At 44.4% G+C, this 23,755-nt stretch overlaps 1 protein-coding gene across 5 annotated transcripts in view; it reads right to left on the bottom strand.

Moving 5' to 3' along the window:
* Positions 1–23,755, bottom strand: part of TOX2 (TOX high mobility group box family member 2) — a gene marked incomplete at both ends in the record, with an annotated part of 131,330 nt that overhangs the window by 45,369 nt on the left and 62,206 nt on the right. For all 5 annotated transcript variants that reach the window (XM_082670341.1, XM_082670343.1, XM_082670344.1 and 2 more), the window contains one exon: positions 758–1,003. In XM_082670341.1, the coding sequence (XP_082526467.1) occupies positions 758–1,003 (246 nt within the window). The remainder of the gene's footprint in view (positions 1–757; positions 1,004–23,755) is intronic.

The following is a 23,755-nucleotide window of genomic DNA, read 5'->3' as shown; positions in this document are numbered from 1 at the left end:
CTGCCAAATTCCCACACATCCTCAAAACTCTAAGTCAGTGATCACCCTCTTCCCTGCTAGCTGAAGCAATACGATATTTTAAAAATAATCTGATTCTATTTATATGAAATGTGCATAACAGGCAACTATATAGTAGATCAGTGGTTGCCTAGGGCTAGATGATGGGGGAATTTGGGGATGATGGTTAAAGGGTATAAGGTTTCTTTTGGGGGTGATGAAAAGGTACTAAAATAGAGTGTGTTGATGGTCACACAACTCTGTGAATATTCTAAAAGCTACCGAACCATATACTTCAAATAGGTGAATTGTATAGTAGGTGAATTATATTTCAATAATAAAGACTTTTTTTTTTGGCCACACCAAGCAGCTTGTGGGATTCTTAGTTCCCTGACCAGGAATCGAACCCAGGGCCCCTGCAGCAGAAGCACAGAGTCCTAACAGTTGGACCGCCAGGGAAGTCCCCCTCAATAAAGTCTTTAAAAAATAAAAATAAAGATGAGACTATACTATTAAAAAAATAATAAAACAAATAATACCGAGATATTATAAACTCAGCTTCAGAAATAAGTAGTGTGAGGACATAAGTTTCCCTCCATGCCCACCTCCAATATTCTGCAGACCCCCATGCAAGTAACCAACCGAGCGCAGACCCTGCCCATGAGCAGAGGGTCCTCAGCAAGGCACTGACATGCTGCTCCCCATCAACTCCCTTTCCTGCTGTAACCAGCAGGAAACATGGCAGGTAAAAGGGACTCACCGTGGGCAGCTGGCCTGATAGCAGGTGGCTGTCCTGGGCCAGCATGTTGGACACCATGATGGCTGGGAGGTCCATGGCCTGGTAGGAGTAAGCAGGGAGCAGCCCGTTGGGCGTGAGGCCGTGGCACAGTGAGTGGTAGCCGGCTTCGTGGTCCCCCAGGTGCAGGAGGGATGGCTCGGGGAGGTTGGGAGGTGTTATTGGGGGGATCTCATAGTCTTCGTTGCTCTCGTTCTGGCTGTTGTAGGTCTAAAACATCAAAAGGGCATGTTGTTGAGGGTCAATGTCTTACAGCTGCAGAACAGGTTTGACAGCACCAAAAATAGCAACAATGATAACCCCTTGGCAAAGGAGAGAGGGGATGATCCCTCTGCAAGGCACACAGTCAAAATGGCCCAGTCAGACTCCTGACCCATCCCCAAATGGGTGCTTCCTCCTACTGTACAGCCTGTATACAGAAACCTGCCCTCCTGGAGAATGGGGTCAGCTCCTGTTCACCTGTTCTTCTCTGTTTTCCCACCAGATCTGGCCCCTGCAGCCCACCATGAATCCATCTGTCCACACCCACCCATTTTACAGATGGAAAAACTCAGGTCCAAGAGGAAAGCGGCCCATGCAGGGCTAGTAGAAGAGCTGGGAGTGGAGCTGAAGTATCCTGACTCCCTGCCCCATGGTCTTCCAGGGCAGCTGGGCGACCTTCTCTTATATGTTCCCAACTAGGTCCTCTCTTGGTCTTTCTCATCTTCGTAAACGGTAAAAACATTACCCCAGGAGCACAAGCTACGAGCCACACTGGACACCTTCCTTTCCAAACATTATTTGTTCCTTTTTCCCACCTCACTGCACTGACCAGGAAGCTCCATTACAATGCTGAATAGAAATGGTCAGAGTGGACACCCTTGCTTTTTTCCTTATCTTAAGTAGCCCAATATTTTTACCACTAAGCATGATTTGCCACAGGTTCTTACAGGTATTTTATAACAGGTTAAGGGCATTCCTTTTTCTTTCAATCATGCATCACATTTTAATTTTATTGAATTCCTTGTCCCTGCATCGACTGAAAGTCTCAAGTGACTTTTTCCTTGAATTCAGTTAATACGGTAAATTGCTACACTCGGTTTTTCTAATGTGAAAACAACCCTGCATTTCTGGAATAGACCCTACTTGGTCACTTTATGCATGATTAGATTTTGATTGCTGATATTCTGTTTAGGATTTTGGCATCTAGTTCACGAGTAAGATGGGCCTATGATTTTCCTTTTTCATACTGACTTTGTTGGGTTTTAGTACCAAGGTTATGTTAGCCTGGGGAATCATTCCTCCTCTTCTGTGCTCTGAGAGCGATTAGACCTAGGAGAAGAGTTATGTGTGAACTGCAAGACGGATCCAAGAAAACATGAAGGAGAAGTTTCAAGGTATAGAGGACAAAGTGAGGGTGTCTAATGGACATCTGTTCAATCAGCCTTCTGGAGGGAGAACAGTGAGAATGGGGCAGAGGAATAACTGAAGAGATAATGGTTGGGAATATTCCAGATGAAGGACACCAAAGGTCCTGGTGAATATGATAGTAAATCTTACAACAGTCATAAAATATAATGTGTAGAGAAGGAAAAAAACATGAAACCACAACAGCATACGAGAAATAAATCTTCTAACATCCTTATATTCTTTGGTAAATTAAGTATGTGTATTAAAATAGCTAGGGCAGTTGAAGCCCATTACAATATCTGGGTCTTGGTGGGTAGGCTCTCAGTAAATATTTGTTGGATGAGGTCACTGAGGGGGTGGGGATGGGTAGGATTCGAGTGGAGTTATGGTGGGAAGAAGGCCCACATGGTCTCTAAAACACCTGCTTGTTGTTAACGCCTCTCTTCTCGGGCATCTGTGAACCTCACCACAATTCCTGGGGAAGAGCCCTAGACTGCCCTTTATAGCCACAGAAACAGGCTCCGAGAGGGTAGTGCCTAGCCACACTCATGCCCCTACCTTGGACCCAGAGCCTAAGCCACCTCTTGCTTCCTGGCTCCCTCTGCAGGGATCCTGTGAGATTATTTCACGGGTAGGCAAACAGCAGGCCAGGAAGCAGTGACCTTGCTGGTGGCAAAGGGCATCCGGAGCCATCAGGAATAGGATCCAGTCTTCTGACCCCAAGATCTGGCTCCTTCCTACCACATGAAGTTGCTTCCGAGAGCTGGACCAAGCTCACAGGTTTGGGGACCGTCCCCTGCCTAGTTGCTCTATATGCATACAACCAAAGTTATATATCTCGTACTGCACGATCTTAGCCTGTCATTGCTCTCTCTCAGCTCAGTTTCCACACTCGCACAAAGGGGGACAGGGGATGGGCTCATCCACCTTTCAAGCTCCATGGCTAAGTATACACATTAGCTGTTCTATCGATATCCATGGGATTTCAATCCAATTTGATGGGAGTCCCCCAGCTGGTGCCTGGGAGTAACAGAAGGACCAGGAGAGGGCCCAAGGAAGATCCCGTTTCTCCTGATCAAGCTTGACACATAGGTGGAAACCATGTCCTGGTAGGTCTCAGCTCTACCATAAACAATTTCCTTGAGCAGTTTTTTCAATCAGGGAATATAAATATCTAACATTTATTGAGTATATAGTATGTGCCAGGTGTGAGCGCTTTACAAAAGTTTAATGCATTTAATTCTCACAACATCGTTGTGAAGGAGGTTCTGTTATTATACAGCCATTTTATGGATAGAGACACTAAGGCACAGGGAGGGGAATTCACCTGCGAAAGTCACACAGTTAGAAAAAGGTCTCACTCCCTCCTCCCCTAATTTACACTGTCTGCAAAGGAAGGCAACGCTTTCTAGTCTGTGACTTGGACCCTGAGACTCTGGGTCCTAACAATCCTGAGAGGCAGTGCCGATCAAGGCCAAACTGAGGGCTTGGGCACCAAGAAACAGGCTTTGGTCCAGCCTTGTTATTGATGAGCTTGGGAAAGTAACTCCTCCCACTAAAAGGTGAAGATCAAAAGCACGTTTTCTTACACAGGACCCCAATCCAATGCTCTCCCTTACTGTCTCTTACCCAGAATATAGCCCCCATTGCTAGTTACTGATCACCCAATATATGGTGGCTGTTTTATGTGCACATCATCTCTAATTATTTTTTCTCCGTAATTTCCTAGGTGTGTAACAAATGGTATGTGTCTCTAATAGCCCAGCTGTGTCTACAGTGACCTCCTATGTCTCCTTAATTACAAGTGTGTGTCACCTATGATCTCCCTAATTTCCCAAGTGTGTCTAAACTGACCTGGGACATCCCTCAAATTCCCCAGGGAGGTCTACCTTGATGTGGGTGTCTCCCTAATTCCCCAGGTAGGCCTGCCCTGAACTATTTCTCTTCCAGCTTTATTAAGATGTAATTGACATATAAATCTCAAATTGTTAAACGCATCCTGTATTTATCCTCATTCACAGGTCAAAAAATAATCCCCATTCACATGTCAATGTAATTGACATGTAAATCTCTAATTGTTAAACGCATCCTGTATTTATCCCCATTCACAGATCAAAAAAATCAAGATCTAGAGGCTTCGCCCAGGTTACAACTAGGAGGTAACTGGGTCTGATCCGTATCTTCTCGTATTGCTGTGACAGTAGCAACCTCTTTAAGGACCCTCCAAGCATCAGTCTCCCCCTCTGAGTCTATGTCCACTCTGCTCCCAGTGCCCATTCCTCAAATAAAGACCTTCTGAACACTCCCTGCCTAAACACTAGTATGTCTCTACTGAAAAAGAGACAGAAAGAAAGAGGTTCCTCCAAACATCTTAACATGGTCCCCAAGGGTGATGAAAATGCTTCCGATTGTATTTTGATGCATTTTGGTGCATATATGCAGGTGTTAATGTAACTTCACCTTTACGTGCCTCTCTTCCAAGACAAGATACCCAAAGGTCAAATGGTGTAATTTTGTGGTTAAGGATATGAATGGTACATAATTTGGTGAAGGGAGATGGATTGCTCTAGGGAGCAGAGAGGGGAAGGGGGAGAAATACCCCCAAGAAATCAGAAATGGCTGGAGAGAAAGCACTCTGTACCCTTCTATGCCTGGTGCCTCGCTAGTAAACCCCCCACCTCTGATGTGAATGCAACCATCCGCCCCGTCTGCACCCTCACCAAGACAGCTGAGCAAGGCTCTGGCCAAATTTCACCAGAAATCACGCTCACCAGCTCTGCGCGGGATCTTCGTGCTGCTGGGAACCGCTCCCTCCCACCTTGTTAATCTCCACGATGATTCTCCCCAGAGTAGTCCTCTAACTCCCTTTCTGCCCCTTTGCAGATGACCAGTCACCTTCTACTTCATTCACAGGGAAAACAGAAAATAGCTTCCAAAATGTCCTGACACCAGAACCACAAACCTGCCCATCTGGCACCAACTTGCCTCCTGTTTTGATGCCAGAAGAGCCATCCCTACTTCTTCCGAAGGCCAATCTCCCTACGTGTGTATGAATGGTCCTACCCCGTCCTTTCTCCCTCTGCCCCAAGGACCTTGGTCATTCCATTAACCGTTCTTGTTCCTGGCTCTTCGGCCTCCCCTCCCTGCTGGACTGACACAGGCTCAACTCTCTGGTCTTACACACCCCCCCATCCCTCTGCAGCTGCCACCATCTCTCCTCCGGTCCACACCCATCTTCTGGAAAGGGCTGTCCTCACCCATTGGCTCCCCTCCCTTGTCTCCCATTCACTCCATAGCCCACTGCAACCTGCATTCTCTTCCCTCCATGCCCTCACCAACCAGTGAGCTCCATGGCACCAGATCCAACTGGCTTTCTTTTCCAGCCACGTCTCATCTGTCCCCTCAGCAGTGACAGTCCAACGAATCCCTTTCCTTCATCTTGCAAACATCCCTCCTTTAGCCTCCAGGACCTCGTGCTTTCAGTTATCTGCCCACCTCCTTGCTTCTCTGTCTCCAGTGTCAACTCCTTCTCTGCCAGCCACGTTGGAGTTTCTTGGGTTCAGTCCTGAGTGTTCTGCTCTTCCTGCCCTACACCTTCTCCCCAGGTGGACCTCACACAGTCTCAGTTTCAACTTCCATCTTGATGCCGCATTTCCACCTCCAATTTTGGTCACTCATCTGAGTTCCAGATCTGAGCATCTAAATGCCTACTCAATGCTCCCACTTGATGTCTCACAAGCATCTCAAAGTGAACATGTGCAAAGCTGCAATCACGATGCCCCTTCCCCCAACCTGCACCTGTGTCTCCCTCATCCTCCACCCAGTTAATAAAGCCACGAACTGGGGGCTTACCTTCAGTCACCCCTCAAGTCCAATGAAACTCCTCTGAAATATCTTTTAAACCTATCCATTTCTCTCCATTCACACTATCTTGGTCCAGGCCACCAGCATCTCTTACCTGGGGAACCACAACAGCTTCCTTACTGGTCTCCCATAGCCCACTCTTGTCCCCACCAATCCATTCCCTTCATGCAGCCAAACGGGTCTCTTGAAAGATGATCATCTCACCACATAACTCCCACACTTACAAGGCTTTGACGGCTCGCCTCTGTCCTAGGATAAAGTCCATAGAACCAAACATGGCTTGTAAGTCTTCACCTGGCCTGGCTCCCATCACCCTTCTAGCCACAGGCACCTTTCCTGCCTCCAGGCCCTCACACAGTCTGTTCCTTCTGCTAGAATGCTGTGCCCGTCACTCGCTCTTCCTTCATCTGGCCCATTCCTACTCATCCCTCCGCCACAGGTTTGGTTTAAATGTCTTCCCTGACACTCTCTAGAGTGTCACACACCCTGCATTTCTTCTTGGAAGTACTCATCAGATTTGTAGCTAACTTCTTGTATAACTATGTGTTTAATGTTTAATGTGAGTTCTGCCGGGACAGCCCTTATATGTCCTGTTTTCCAGCAACTGGCGCAAAGTCAGAGCTAAATAATTAGCTGGATGGGTGAATGAGCCAGGTCCTACGGCAGGTGCCATAAGCATGCATCTCACTCGACCTTCGTGACTACGCTGGAGGTGGCCATTACGCGGCTATGTAGCAGTAGCCATTAGGTATGTAGCCATTACTGCTGCTACAGGAGGCAGTACAGTGTAAGTGGTCCAGTGCCTTGAATTCTGGCTCTGCCACATACTAGCTGTGTGGCTTTGGGCAGGTTACTTAACCTCCCTGTGCCCCAGTTTCCTCGTATGTGAAAAGAAGGTAATAACAGTATATACTGTAGGGCTTCTGCAAAGAGTAAATGAATCAACATGCGTAAATTGCTCAGGACACCTCCTGGCACAGAGCCAGCCTGCTCCGTGACGGTTGTTATTGCTGTTGTTATTGTCCTTGCCAGGAGTTTCAGAGACATTAAGGAACTTCCCCAAGGACACAGGACAAGTAGACAGCAGCTCACCCACTCGGTATCCTCACTGTTTTGCCCACCGTGAATGTTCCTAACTCCTCACACCACAGGTCTGTGCAGCACAGGGTGATGTCTGGCTTCAGCCTGACCACCGAGATGGGTGAGGGGCTGACTGCCTTTAGATGGCACTCAGCCACAGGTATCATATCATCCCGGAAAGCAGAGTCCCAGGAAGCCTTCCCCAGACCCTCCCACAGCAACTCCCCTCCTCTCATTCCCCCTCCACAGCCTCATCTGTGCTCCCCATGGCATCCTTATCGCCTGCAATGATTTGCGACTCTTTCCTTCCCTTTAGCTTGTGTCCCCTCCCCACAGACTCCACGGGGGCAGGGGTTAAGGCTGTCTTGTCACCAACGCCTAGCACACAGTAGGTGCTCAATTAGAATGTGATGAATGAGCACATGAAATGGGAGGACGCACCAGGCTTTGGGTTTAGACTTTACCTGGGGGTTTCCATATCTGCCCCTCCCAACAGACTGGAAGTCCCTCAGTCACCCGCTGTTCATGTCTGTGGACTGTCACCTTCCTCTCTACTCCCTGCACCCACAACAGGTGCTGTCACATGGCATGTGACAGTAAATGCCAAATGATTGCACGAGTCCATGCCTTTCATTTAAAAAACCAAAACCTTAACACACTGGAACCAGCCCAAATGACCAGAAGCCTTTTCCAAAAATAAGCATATGTTGCATCAAAATATTGGAATCACACAATTATGACAATTCACTTAAAGAGGCAATTAGCCCACTTAACAATAACTAAACGTGCAAACACGTACATGCCTCCTCTGAATGCAATTAAATCCTAAACGCGTGACACCTGAATACCACCCCAGCCTGCTATGGATTCATACTGTGTGCCAGTCTCTGGACCCGGTATTTCCACACGCATTCTCCATTTAATCCATGTGAGCTCCGCAGGGAAGTGACTGTTCTCTCCATTCGGCAGATGAAGAACATGAAGCTCAGAGAATGAAGGTGTCCCGAGTTATTCTTGGGGTAGCAAGAATTATTGTTGGGATTCAAGCCCATGTCTTGTGACTCTGAATCCATCATTTTCCCACACTGGGTCAGAGACCTATTCAAGACTCATATTCCTCACTTCCTCTAAGTAAGAAATGAACCACTCAGTGATGCCTAATTTGCTCTCCAGCACGAGTGTCCTCATGAGAATATAGAAAGAGATGCCAAGTTGTAAGAGCTCTAGAAGCTAAAAAGATTAGCAAATCTTACAGGGAAACTTCTGTAAAGAGTTGTCTTTTCCTATCCACCCATCCTCTCTCAAACACATTCCAGGGACTTCCCTGGTGGTGCAGTGGTTAAGAATCCACCTGCAAATGCAGGGGACATGGGTTTGAGCCCTGGTCTGGGCAGATCCCACATGCCGCGGAGCAACTAAGCCCATGTACCACAACTACTGAGCCTGAGCTCTAGAGCCCACAAGCCACAACTACTGAGCCCGCATGCAGCAAGTAATGAAGCCTGCATGCCTAGAGCCCATGCTCCGCAACAAGAGAAGCCACCGCAAGGAGAAGCCTGAGCACCACAACGAAGAGTAGCCCCCGCTCACCGCAACTAGAGAAAGCCCACACGCAGCAACGAAGACCCAACACAGCCAAAAAATAAATAAGTTAATTAATTAGTTTAAAAAAAAAATGCATTCCAATCACATTTTCATCCCACCATCCACCAAAACTGTCTGGCAAGGTCGCCAGTGACCTCCATGTTACTAAGTCCAATGGTCAGATCTCAGTCCCAACTGTCCACGTTGACCTTCTCAGAAGCATTTGACACACTTGGCCACCCTCCTTCTCCTGGGAATAAATTTCTTCAAGTGATTCTAGGACACCACACATGTTGCTCTTCCTAAATCACAGGCCTTTTCTTCTCCATGTCCTTTGCTGGTTCCCATTCTTTCCCTCAACCTATTAATGATGTCACAGAGCTCAGATCCCAGACCTCTTCACTAAATACACTCAGTCCTTGAGGATTTCATCTAAACTCCTGGCTTTAAATACAATTTGTATGCTGCTGACACCCCAGATCATATCTCCAGACCAGACCTCTCTCCTGAACTACAGGTTCATAGAGCCCACTGTATTTGACACCCTTGTTTGGATTTTAATAGACATCTCAAATTTAACACGTCCAAAAGAGAACCTGTCAATCCATGGTTTTCTCCTCCTCAGCTGATGGCAAGTCCGTCCTTCCAACTGCTCAGGCCAAATGCCTTGGAGCTATCCTTTGACACCTCTCTTTCTCTCATACCCTACACCAAATCAGTCAGGAAATCATATTCGCCCCACTTTCAGAACAGATACAAGATGGAACCTTTACGGTCCAAGCCACCATCCTCTTTACCCTGGATGAGTGCAGTAGTCTCCTACCTGGTTTCCCTGCCTCCGCCCTTGCTTTGGTCTATTCTCATTCAGAGACCAGAATTATCCTGTTAAAATGTGAGGTCATGTCATTCCTTTGCTCACCACCCTCCAGTGGCCCCCTTCTTACTCAATTATAACAGGGTCCTCAGCAATTCCATTCCTGGGCATATATCCAAAAAAGACAAAAACACTCATTCAAAAAGATACATGCACCCCAATGTTCATAGCAGCGTTATTTACAATTGTCAAGGTATGGAAGCAAACTAAGTGTCCATCAACAGATGAATGGATAAAGAAGACGTAGCACATGTGTGTGCATATACATACACACACACACACACTACGGAATACTACTTGGCCATAAAAAGAATGAAATTTTGCCATTTGCAGCAACATGGATGGACTTGGAGGGCATTATGTTAAGTGAAATAAGTCAGACAGAAAAGGACAGACTGTATGGTATCACTTATATATGGAATCTAAAAATACAACAATCTAGTGTATATAACAAAAAAGACCCAGACGCACAGATACAGAGAAGAAACTAGTGGTTACCAGCGAGGAGAGGGAAGGGGGGGAGGGGGAGTATAGGGGTGGGAGTGGAAAAGGGTTATTATGGGATTATATGAAACCATGTGTGTGAAACTTGTGAAAATTGTGAAGCACTGTAGAGTTTAAAGAATCTTTCATTCAATAAAAAAAGAAGAGGGTCCTTATAATGGCTACATGGTCTACTCCCCCACTCCCACGTACATCCCTTTCAGCTTCCCGACATCACCTCCTAATATTCTCCTCGTTCATGCCAGTCTGGCCACACTAGGCATGATTCTGTCTCAGAGCCTTTGCACTGGCTGTTCCCTCTCTCTAGAATATTCTCGTCTTAAATATTCACTGAGCTCATTCCTTCACCCCTCAGGTCTTCACTCAAACCCCTGCTTCTCAATGAGGTTTAACCTCACTGCTCAATTTAAAGTCACAAACCATCAGCCACACTCTACTGTTTGTTTGTTTTTATCTCTTGTTACTTCCTAACATCCTGTATACTGGGTTGGCCAAAAAGTTCATTCAGGTTTTTCATAAGATGTTAAGGAAAAACCTGAACGAACTTTTGGCCGACTCAATATTTTATCAGTTTATTATGTATTACCTGTCTCATCCCACTAGACTATCAGCTCCACGGAGGAGGAGATTTTCACCTGTCTTGTTCACTGCTGTATCCCCAATTTCTTCAACAGTGCCTGGCATGTCATGAGTACTCATAAAGTATTTGATGAATGAATGAATGAATAAATAAACAAATGAACTACTCATCAAATGCCAGAAGAAAGAGTGGTAAGAAAATGAATGGACTGGCAAACCATGAAGATACCCCCTTCTAAGGAGAAGGCTTACTTTTGGCTCTGATCCAAGGGTAAGACACAGGTTGAATCAGTCCAGCACTCCTCCCTTCCTGGAAGTGGTGCATGAAAAACTGTTATCGACTGTCCTTTGTGGGGAGTGAGTGGGAGTGGGGAGGAAGAGGCAGTGAGGCAAACAACAGGGCTAGGAGGTAGGGCTTTACCAACACGTGACATCTACCATACAGATGTGTGTTAGGAGGCTGCTAGAATCACCTTATTTCTCAATTCGTCCATTTGTGCTTTTCTTTCCAAATCAACTAAATAATGAGAACTCAGAGCAAAGCAATATGGCTGGGGGAGAAGGGGCATCCAGGAGACTGGCAGGTTTCTCATGCACCAATTCTAGGAACGGAAGACTACTGGACTGGTCCAAATGACCTTTGTGGCTTGCGCTTGGGTCAGAGACGGGTGAGCCTTCTCCTGGAAGTCCTAGGAGGAAAGGTCTTAATTGAACATCAAAGCCAATGAGTCCTTGAGATAGGGGAATAAACAAGCAAGGGAGCAGCTTCTGGGCCTTGAGAAAGGGATGGAGAAGAAAGAATCTAAGAACATCCATTGGACCAGAAGCCTGTCACAGTGATAAGCTTATGTTCCATGAAATTATCAGAATAAACTCATTTGCTTACCACAATAAAATAAGTGAATCAAAAATTCAACCATAGGAAGTAACAAATATATATATATATAGATAGATAGATAGATAGATAGAGATATATTCTTTTAAATAACCCTTTCCGAAACAAATACTTAAAGCTCAAACCTAGAGAATGAAAAGAAAATCAAGAAAGGGATTCTAGAAGGAGTGGTGAGCTGAAAAACTACTACAACTATATTAATTCAAAATAGCTGTTGATACTACAATTTATATTAATTCAAAATGGCTGTTGATAAGGTGACTGCAGGATTCAATGTGACTATCTTATAAGGATTCCTAAAATAGAAGAGGTATAGGACAGAATTATAAAACTAAAAATGATCACAAACTAAAAATCAACAGGATTTTGCTAGAAGCTATGTCTTCCTTAAAGAAGACTCCAAATACTGATTAGTTATTTATAGTGTAAGGAAAATTTAAGTTTAAATATTTTGTTCTAATTTTTTACACGTATTGAGTTGAAGTCCACATAACACAAAATTAACACTTGCGTGGCATTTAGTACGTTCATGTTTTGTGAACACCACCTCTATCTAGTCCCAGAATATGTCTGTCATCCCCAAAGGAAACCCCATACTTATTAAGCAGTTTCTCCCTACTCCCCTGGTCCCAACCCCTGGTAATCACCGATCTGTGTTCTGTCTCTGTGGAGTCACCTATTCTGGATAGTTTCATATAAATGGAACCATACAATATGCGACCTTATGTGGCTTCTTTCACTCAGCATAATGTTTTTGAGGTTCATCCATAATGCAGCACATATCAGTAGTTCACTCCTTTTTTATGGCTGAATAATATTCCACTGTATGTATAAACCCAATTTGTTTATCCATTCATCCACTGATGGACATTTGGGCTGTTTCCACCTTTTAGCTACTGCGAATAGTGCTGCTATGAACAAGTTTGTGCATATATTTGTTGGAGTTCCTGTTTTCGATTTTTGGGGGTATATAGCTAGGAGTGGAGTTTCTGGGTCATGTGATAGTTTGATGTTTAATTTATTGAGGAACTGTCAAACTTTTTTCCACAGTGGCTGCACATTTTACATTTCCACCAGCAACGTCTGAAGGTTCCAATTTCTCCACATCCTTGCCGCCAACACTTACGTTGCATTATTTTTATTATAGCCATCCTAGTGAGTATGAAGTGGTATCTTATAGCAGTTTTGATTCGTATTTCCCTAATGACTAATGATGTTGAGTATCTTTTCATGTGTTTTTTGCCATTTGCATATCTTCTTTGGAGAAATGTCTTGAAGTCTTTTGTCTATTTTTAAATTAGGTTTTCTTTCTGTTGCAGTGTTGTAAGTGCTCTTTATATATTCCAGATACTAGACCCTTATAAGATGTATGATCTACAGATGGTTTTCTCCCATTCTCTTTCTTGATGATGCTCTTGATACACAGACGTTTTTAATTTTCACGGAGTCCAATGCATCTATTTTTTCTTTTGTTGCTCATGCTTTTGATGTCCTATCTAAGAACCCCCAGCCAATCCAAGGTCAGGAAGAGTTACTCCTATGTTTTCTTCTAAGAATTCTGTGGCTTTAGCCCTGAGACATAAGTCGTGGATCCATTTTGAAATAACTCTTGTATATGGCACGAGGTAGAGTCCAACCTCATTATTTTGCACATGGCTGTCCAACCGTCCCAGCACTATTTGGTGAAGAGACTGTTCTTTCCCCATTGACTGGTCTTGGCACCCTGGTTGAAAATCAATGGACCACAGATGTAGGAGTTTATTTCTGGACTCTTATTTCTATTCCATTGGTCTATATATCCATCCTTATACTATTCTATTGTGAACCACACTGTTCTGACTATTGTGCTTTTGTAGAAATTGGGAAGTGTTCTCCAACTTTGCTCTCCTTTTGCAAGATTGTTGTGGCTACTCAGGACCCACTGCAATTTCATATGAACTTGAGGATCAGCTCTTCCATTTCTTCCTAAAAAGGCCGGTGGAAACTTGATAGAGATTGCACTGCACATGTAGATGGCTTGGGGAGTACTGCAATCTCACCAAAATTAAGACTGCCAGTTCATGAGCACAGGATGTCTCCCCCATTTGCTGAGGTCTTCTTTAATTTCTTTCAGCAGTGTTTCATAGTTTTCACTGTTCAAGTCTTTCACCTCCATGGTTAAATTTATTCCTAAATAGTTTATTCTTTTGCATGCTGTTATATATGAAACTGTTTTCTTAGTTCTTTTTTTTTTTTTTTTTGGATTGTTCATTGTTGGTACGTGGAAACACAACTGATTTTTGAATATTGATCTTATACCCCGAAACTTTGCTGCATTCATTTATTATCTGTTTATCATAATTTTAAAGAAAAGCAGAAATTCCACACTGCTGGAGGAACAACAATAATAACAACAACAAATGGAAAAGAAAATAGAACCTGATCAAACCAACAAAAATCTGAAAAGAAAAAAAGAAAATAGAAATGAACTATGAAACATGATAGAGAACCTTCAAAAAATGACAGTATTAAGATTAAATACTAGTAATCACAATAAATACAAACGATTTCAATTCTTTTATTAAAAGATGAAAAATTAATATTTTGATTAAAATAAATGAATCTAGCATATGACATTTATAATAAGCATGCGTGAAATAAAGTGACACAGAAGGTTAAAACTAAGCAGATATATCAGGCAAATAAAAAGCAGAAGTGGCAAAATTAATAACAAGTTAAGTACAATTTGGGGCAAAAGGCATAAAAGAGACTAAGAGTAATACTTAAGTTGATAAATGACACAATCCACTAAGAAGAAATGACAGACATAAACTTTTATGTAGACGGACAAACCACAGGAATATAAAACGTTGAAAAACTGTGAGAAGTACAAAGCGGATTTAACCAAACCATAAACATGAAGAGATGCTAACACATCTCTTCAAAAACTGACAAACGAATCAGATAGAAATGAGTAAGGACAGAAGATTGAATAGCACAATTTCCTCTCTTGATTTGTCTCAAATTTAAAGAACACACATTCTTTTCAAATGTCCATGGAACACTTAAAAAACATGAGTATGTGATAACTACTCAGATAACCTCAAACTGTTCAAAAGGCAGGGATGATATAAGCCACATTCTAGGATCTCAATGCACTAACCTAGTTTTTAATTTAAAAAAAAAAGAAGGGAGAGAAGGAGGGAGCAGAAAAACATGGAGGGAGACAGACCCTCCTAAATACTTGGGCATTTTAAAAGCAATCTTCTAAATAACTTTTGGGTTAAAGAGGAAATCACAACTGAAATTACAGACAATGAGAACACTACCTGACAAAACCTGTAAGAGGTGGACAATGGAAAATTTACAACTTTTTACCTAAGTGAATTTATTGGAAGATAAGGAAGACAAAATAGATGAATTCAGCACTCAACTCAAGAAGCTAGAAATAGGAACAAAAGAAACCAAAAGTCAGTAGAAGACTAATAAAATAGAAAACAAACTTTAGAGAAATACAGGAAAGAGATGGTTTCTTGAAAAGGCTAACAAAAGAGTAAACCACTGACAAGAAAAAGAAAAAAGGACACCCAAAAAAGGAATGAAAAATACATTGATTCTTTGAAAGTTGTTGAGAATTCCTTTGTGACAGAGTATAAGGCTATCATAAATGTTTTTTATTTTCAGCTTCATTCTGTTGTTTAAATCTTCTAAATAACTATTAGTTTTCTTTTTCTGTTTGATCTATTGGTTTCTGAGACAGGTAGGTCAAAACATTTCCACGATTGTGATGTCATCAATTTCTTCCTGTATGTCTGTCTATTTTTGGCTTCATATATTTCAGAGCAATGTGGTTAAGTATTTACATATTAATGATTATCGTATCTTCTTGGGGAAGGGTACCTTTCATTATTCAATGGTTTATCCAATTAGTGCTTACTAGAAAGTTCTCAGACTGACATTTGGATTACCCATTTCCATCACCCACCCCGATGCTGTATAGGCAGAAGATTCACTGAGGGGGGATCTATAGGAGTAGAGTGTGATTTGGTTTTCCCTCCATCCTGAAACCCCACTTTCGAGCCAAGTGAGAAAGACCCCAGTAGCGCAGCTTGTTGGGACTCGGAATGCAACACAAAAGGGGAGGCGGCACCTCCTTCCGTGGTGAGTCTGGTGAGAAAGAAAGAGCTCTCAGGAGGACCCAACTTGTGTCCCCAGAGTTGAGAGACTCTGTGACTAGGTTTTGAAAGATGGGAGGAGAGCAGAAGCTGCCTGAAATGTCAGGGCCAGGAGAGATTGAGAGAATGAGAGCGAGTCAGAGAGCAATCTGCACGTCCCTGGTTTGGCAAGTTAAGGATATGTGAGTTGCTGAGGACAGGTGAAAGCTAAGGACAATGGCTGGCTGAAGGCATCTATAGAGGTCCCACCCAAGATGGTAGCCTGACAGGGCAGGGGGATCTCAGCAGCAGGAGGTATGTCAACAGGTATACCACCCACAGAGCAGGTCACAAGAGGTGAGCTGCAGAGTGAATCCCCAGCTCAGTATGCCCCATGGAAAAGAGCCAGCGTGTGAGAGCCTGCTATAGCAGCAGGCACGGAGGGTAGGACTTCAACAGTACTAGTCAGCAAGAGGTTTTGACCCTAGCCCTTAATCCTGCCTTACCCTGTCCTGACCCTGGAGTCTCCAGCAGCATCATAGGAAATGGGAGTGGATGGAGAGGTAACAGACCACCCCCATGTCCACTGCAGGTTTCCAAGACAATGAGCCAGGAAGGAAAGAACATGGGATGGACCGCTGCTTTCTTGTATCCTGTGGAGTCCAGTCCGCTGAATAACCCAGAGTGACAGCAACAACACCTTATGTTGACACAGGACTTTGGGGTTCCAAATGCTTCCACATATTACAAATATTTTCCCATAAAAGCCTGAAGATTCTTGGAATACATAATCAGTGAGTACTTTTTCTTTTTTAATTCTACAGAAAGAACGCTGTCTTTGGACCTAGACTGACCTGGGGGAATTCCAATCCTGCCACTTACTTGCTGAGGGACCTTTGGCAATTTATCCCAACTACCTACTCCCGAGCGTCTTTATCTACAAAACCCCACCTAACAGCTGAGAGAATTATATGAGGAAACAGATGTGAAAACACAGGAACAGAAGTCAACACAAATCCCCTCCCCGGCCCCCAAGGAGGGGAAAAAAGAAAGACCTCAGGGTGTAAGCAGAACAAGTGTTAAATATCTTTTCCATTTTGGAAACTGAGGTTCGAAAAGGCAAAATGACTTATCCAAAGTCACACGGGTAGCATGTATGGTAACAAGGACAAGAAGCCCTGACTGTCTGGGGCCAACACATACTCTACCATTATTCATGCCCCTCCTCGCACGTACATCAATCCTGATTAGCCCAGGACAGTCCTGCTTTATGCCTCTTGTTCTGGGGTAATTTTTAATAGTGCCTTCTTTCACTTTAAAATTGTCCTGGTTTGGACAATTGTCCTGGTATGGCCACCTACCATCCTAACAAATTAAACCTACACCCTATAAAAACATCTCAGCTAGAGGACTGGCATTCAATTCAGTGTTTCCTGACTCTGTTTTCAAAACAAGGAAAATGGCATCTTACCCAAACCTGAAACCCCATCAACTGGATCAGGGCACCCAGCGCCATAACTTCTTATTATGTGTATAGTAATTTTATGGAATTCAGTGGGGACTGAAATGCAATTTTGTCAGGATTGTCTGTGTCCATAATGACCGAGTCAAATTAATCATCTTGGATAATACCCCTGTGTCACCCGTCCCAGAGATGTTTAATAGAATCTTTCTGATTCATGTCTCGCAGTCCATCAGATCTGGAGTATTGCCACCCTTCTGAAAATCGGTACAGTTATGTCTTCTTGTTGGGCTATCATTTTCCAGGACTAAAAAATGCTTCTTAAAAATAAATAAATAAAATCCCATGCCACATATAAGTGAAGCAGGAGTGAAAAAGCCATATTGTTAAAATTAAATGTGGATTCTGGAGGTGGGGGGGGGGAGGAGTATGTAATAGCTTTTTAAGCCTCTATTTACAGACAGAACCTCCAAGTCATGGCAACAGGGACGGAGGAGAGTGTAGAAAACTCTCTCACTGGTGGGCCTGATCCTGAAATGCTTGGATCGCAGCAGACAAAGGCATCATAATGTGACAAGGACAACCAGTCACACTTGACATGAGTTTTGTTTACTAAAACTATATCTGGGAACAAACATGATAATCCCTGTGTGTTTTTTTGCTCAGAAAATTATCTGAGTCACTTTAAGGTTCTGGCAGCTTTCCAGACTGATACACCTGTGGGGAATGTTTCTGGAAAAATGAGGAATTAGCAGTGGGGTTCCCTTCTTTAGGAGGAATCAGTCCCAGCAGAACTGAAGTAGCAAGGCTGGGGATAACCTGGGGCCACAGCTTTTGAGTAAGAGGGAGTGGCCTGAGCAGTAGGCATTACCCCATTTTACAGATAAGCAAGCTCACTTTTCCAGTAAGTGGCAGAGTTTTATTTTCATAACATATTTTTTTACAATCACATATCCAACTGCCTCTTTGACACGTTCCCTTGGATGTCCTAGAGGACAGGTCTGCAAATTTTTTCTGCAAAGGTACAGATAATAAATCTTTTTGGCTTTGTGGGTCAGTCTCTGTTACAACTATTCAACTCTGCCGCTGTAGCATGAAAATAGCCATAGACAATATTGAAACTAATGAACAAAGCTGTGTTCCAATAAAGCTTTATTTACAAATGACAAGTGGTGGGCCAGATTTGGCCCATGGGCCATGGTTTGCTGACCCTTGTCCTAGAGGTGGTTTTTCTTCTCCATAGAACTTTTAGCATCTAACACACAATATTCTTGACTTTTTAAAGGTACTTATTGCCTGTTCCTGTCACTAGAATGTGAATTCTGCTGTTTGGTCACTGATTATCCCAAGGGCCAAGGACAGTGCCTTGCACATAGTAGGGCCTCAATAAACATTTGCTGGATGAAATAATACATGAATGAATGAGAATAGGGGTTTTGGACTATTGTGTTTGCTGCTGTATCTCCAGCACCTAGAACACTGCCTGGCACACAGTAGGTACTCAGTAGACTTTTTTTTTAATGAATGAATGCATGAATGAATTTACTGATGGCCCACTGTGGTAGAGGGCTGGGCTCTGCACTATTTTCCCTGTAAGTTCTAAGAAGTCAGCAAAGGTCTAAGGTGGTCTTCTCCTTAGAGATGCTGCTTAGTACAAAGTAATTCTAACTTTTCCCATGAGGGTCTCTTGGTTCCCTGTCCCCATCTTAGAAATCATCTTCCCATGAATGTGTCTGAATTCCAGCTCTACCCTTGGCAGTCTGTGTAACCTTGGGAAAGTCACTGCTCCTTTCTGGGCCTCAGTTATACCACCTGTGAAAAGAGGGATTTGGACCAATGGATTTTTTTTTTTTTTTTTTTTTTTTTTGTGGTACGCGGGCCTCTCACTGCTGTGGCCTCCCCCGTCGTGGAGCACAGGCTCCGGACGCGCAGGCTCAGTGGCCATGGCTCACGGGCCCAGCCGCTCCACGGCATGTGGGATCTTCCTGGACAGGGGCACGAACCCGTGTCTCCTGCATCGGCAGGCGGACTCTCAACCACTGCGCCTCCAGGGAAGCCCTGCTGATATTTCTGATGCTGTTTTTAATCTCCTGTGCCCAGCACGTCCTGGGTGGATGACTTTGGCAAGCTGTTTTACCTTCCTGAAAGTCAGTTTCTTCATCTGTAAAATGGGTACTTTAATAGCACCTCATGGTGACTACCATTTGCCATGCACCAAGCCCTATAATAAAAACTTTGGGTATAAATGTATCTTATTTACGTCTCCCCACATCATTTTGAGGAACTTCTAAAGATAAAATTGAGGCTCAGAAAAGTTGGTTGACTTGTCCAAGGTCGCCCAGCCATGAAATGTCAAGACCAGAATTTGAGCCCAGGTCAGTTTGTCTTCCCCTGTCATTACCTTTATAACTCATCTGACCAACAACATCTCTTTATTGTTGCCCATGATGGGCTGAAACCTCACTCAGAGCCACTAGACTCCATCTCAGGGGCCCCTTCAGCCTAGGGGCAACTCAGCCAGGTGGGAGAGACCAGTCTCTGGCCACTTGAAAAGACACTAGGGACTTTCCTGGTGGTGCAGTGGTTTAGAATCCACCTGCCAATGCAGGCGACACGGGTTCGAGCCCTGGTCCAGGAAGATCCCACATGCTGCGGAGCAACTAAGCCCATGTGCCACAACTACTGAGCCCGTGTGCTACAACTACTTAAGCCCGCGTGCCTAGAGCCAGTGCTCCGCAACAAGAGAAGCCACCGCAATGAGAAGCCCACGCACCACAACGAAGAGTAGCCCCCGCTCGCTGCAACTAGAGAAAGCCCACACGCAGCCAAAAAATAAATAAATAAATAAATAAATAAATAAATAAATAAAAAGACACCAGTCCCTCCTAGAGTCTCAGGCAGGGGGTGGAAGAAGCTGACCCATCAAAAGACATAATCTAGAAGGTCCCTCAGAGGCATCCATTCAGCCCACATTCACAGATGCAAAAACCAGGGCTCAGAGAGGGCGCATGACCTACTCAAGGGCACACAGTGAGAGAGGCTGAAGAGGTCCAGAGCCAGGACTCAGCACCGTCCTGGAAAGGTCCCCCATCTGGCCCATTTCGACTTCCTGATCACTGGGTGATCTTGCATTGCAGCAATGAACAAGTGTGTTAAATCAGGGACTCTCCTACCCTCCCCAGCAAAGACTCAGGCCCTACAGAGGATGCTGAGTTGCGGGTGGCTGGGAGTGGCCGAGGGGTGCTGTTTTAAAGAAAACCCTTGAAATTATGTCTCCAACCCAATGCTGTTCCCTCCCCCAACCCATAAACTTCCTGCACCATCTTCATTGTTTCCATCCCATTTAGAGAGAGTGAACGTTTCCTGGGATTCAATTTCTCTCATAATAGTTGGAAGGAAACAAAACTACATGCTGTAAACATTCACTGCATTGTACGAGAAACCTCAGCATTACGGGGGAGGTGTAATAAGTGCAGACCCAGGTCTCCCACCCCCAAGCCCCCACCCCACGAATCCATCCCCAATGCCTCCCATGCCTGTGCCCTCAAATATCTAAACATCTCACAGCCAGGAATCTAGAGCTTTAAAATAAATATATATATTTTAGCTATTGGAATACATAATTAAGATTGGTGAGGTGTAAGTACCGACTCCTTCCCAGCGGTTTTCTCTCAATGAAAACAAGAGAGGCTGGGCCATTTTTCTGAGCACGTGTGTAGGACAGATGAGGGAACATTCCTTAGTTCAGCCTGACATATACTCAATTCTCTCCATATACACATCATGGGTTTTTTTTTTTTTCCTTCCTTGCATTTTCTTCTCCAGCTGCGAAGTGATATTAAATTTCATCAGATCTGAACAAAATCTGTGGTCTTGAAACAGTTTCCCTTAAGGCCCCTCATATTTATTCAGAATTCATGAATCATGTTCCGATAACAGAACCGTAATTATTTTTAAAGTGTGATGTTTGTGGCTTTAATAGGAAATGCTTGCAAAAGGCCTTTTCTCTTTGCTTGTTTGTAATCTTAGCAGTAATCACTGCTGTTCCCTTCTCTGCACCACAGCAGGCAGAACACAATTTCATTTTCATATGAATCGGGAGCTCTTCACCCAAGTTTTAATTAAAGCAATAAAATCCATGTCATCTTTGCCCTTTACGATGTACACAGATTCAGAGGCCAGAGTTACTAAGCCTAGAATCTTAGATTTCAACAGTGGCAGGAGGTCTCTGGGTCCCGGGACATTTGCTGGAGGTATTTTTGTTTGTTTCAAAAAGACTCAACCACCCCTCTCTCTGTGGCTGCAGTTTCCTTCTCTGTTAAACAGGAAAGCAACCATACCTACCTGAGATGAAATGAGACCAGCCACGGAAAACATTTAGCCCCAGTGCCTGAGCCCAGGGAAGTTCCCAGTAAATGTTCATTAGCAGCAGCAGCAGCATTATTTAGGGCTGGAAAAAGCCTACAGACCATCTGCCTTCATTATTCTCAGGAGGGGACTGAGGCTCTGAGAGATACCAACACCAGATGAAGGGAACAGGGCAGAGCTGAACCTGGAACCCAAAGGTCCTGGCTCTTTCCTCGTTCTGGGCATCCTACACTGCCCCCTGCTGGAAGGAGGCTGCGCATCGACCCAGTCTAGGTCTATGCTTGACCCAAGTGGTAAGAAAAACAGACCAGGCACCCCTGGGGATGGGGCTGACATCCTTCTCTTTCTCCAAGGTCCCATCCAGACCACTGTCTACCTTCCCTACAAATCCCACCCCACCCCACTCAGCTCCGTCAGCATCCAGCGGCTCATGCATCTCCAGCTCACCTCCTTTCCCCATCATGCTCCCAGCCTTCAGATCTAGGCTCTGACTTCCCATCCATCGCAACCCAGCACCATCCCAAGTCCCTTCAGCTCGGCCACCACGCTGATGCTGGGCTCTCAGCTCCTCACTCCCCAGGAACATCTGCTCCACTCTGTCAACACCCCCTCCCCAGACACACCCAAGACTCCATCAATGCCCATGGCTGCTCACCTTCGAATCACCACCCGCTTCCCACTCCGTGGCTAAGGTGTCCTCACTGTCCAGCACCTCCCTCAGGGATTCTCTGAGCCTGGGGTTCCCTCTCTTCTGTCCTTACCCAGCTTGGATTCCCTGGTCCTTCACTTCAGTCTCTCTTGGGCAACGAAGCTTGAGTGTCCTTCTGGTACACCTGCCTGGCAAATCCTTGCCCTGGATTCACCCAACTGTCTGCCCTTACAGCACCTGCACCAAGAACTCAGTCTTCCACAAGCCATGACAAATATCGCAGACCGCCCCCATCCCCTTAGACCCCCCGTGCCCTGACTGTCAGCAGGTGACCCAGCAACTCACCAACCTCTCTGAGAAGACAGGTGCATACAGGGGCGGACGCCCTCTGCTCCGAGCCATCCCATCTACAAAGCCACACTCCTCTCCTCCTTGGTCCCTGCTTCTGGCCAAGGCCAGAGCTTCTACCTCTGGGCAGGACCCACCCCTCCCACCCTCTCCCAAAACTTAAGCCATCAATTAACTCTTTCCTGTCCTGAGCCCTGAGCATCACCTCTTTTCTGGATGCCTTCCATCAAGATTAATTCTAAAGACTCTATCATCTTTAAAAAATCCTTCCAAGGAGTCCTCATCTCACTGAGTTATGGTCCTTGCTCTTGTCTTCCTCAGCTAGACTTCTTAGACATTGTCTAGACTTGCCATTTACGTCCTCACCTCTCACTCCCTCCTCCATCCACCCTGGGACCTGTAGGACATCCCCTACACATCAGAACTGCTTTTTCTGAGGTCCAGGATGACTTTCTCTTTGCTAAAACTATTGGACATATCTCAGTTCCTATTCCAACCAACCCCTCAGAAGCATCGACCTTCTGCTTCTTCTTGTTTAAATTTTATTTAATTTTTTGAAGTGATACTAAATCCTCATGGTTGAAAACCCTTGAAAAGGTCAGTGAAAAGTCTTTTTGCTACTCTTGTCTACCTCCCAGTAACCAAAACACACACACACACACACACACACGATGTACAGTGTCACTTTTACTAGTTTCCATATATCCTTCCAGAGTTATACAAGCACACAGAAACATATATTCTTACTATCCTTTTGGCATAAACGGTAACATACTGTACTTACTGTTCGCCATCTTGCTTTTTTCAGGAAATAATGTATCGAAAGAACTCTATCACTTCCAGCCACACAGTATTCCACTTGATATATGTACATAATTTCTGTAACTAGTCCCATATTACTGCACATTTGGGGTTTTTTTTCCAATTTTTTTGCCACCATAAACAGTAACAAAATGAATAATCTTGAATATGTCATTTCTCATGTATACAGATATATCTGTAGGATATATTTCCAAAAAGGGAATTACTGGGTTAAAGGGTAATGCGTTTGTAATTTTGATAGATGCTGCCAATTATCCTTTCATAAGGGTTATACCAATTTACTCTCCTTTCAGTGATGTATAAAAGTGCCTCTTTCCCCTCAGGGGCTCCAACACAGTGCGTTATCAAACCTTTGGATTCTTGCCAATCTAATAGGTGAAAAATGGTAGTTTTGCTTCTCTTATGAACTAT

The sequence above is a fragment of the Grampus griseus genome (assembly GCF_964374135.1).
Source record: "Grampus griseus genome assembly, chromosome: 14".
Classification (NCBI taxonomy): domain Eukaryota; kingdom Metazoa; phylum Chordata; class Mammalia; order Artiodactyla; family Delphinidae; genus Grampus; species Grampus griseus.
Note: the sequence above shows the minus strand (reverse complement) of the source record. Positions and strands in the feature narration are given on the sequence as shown.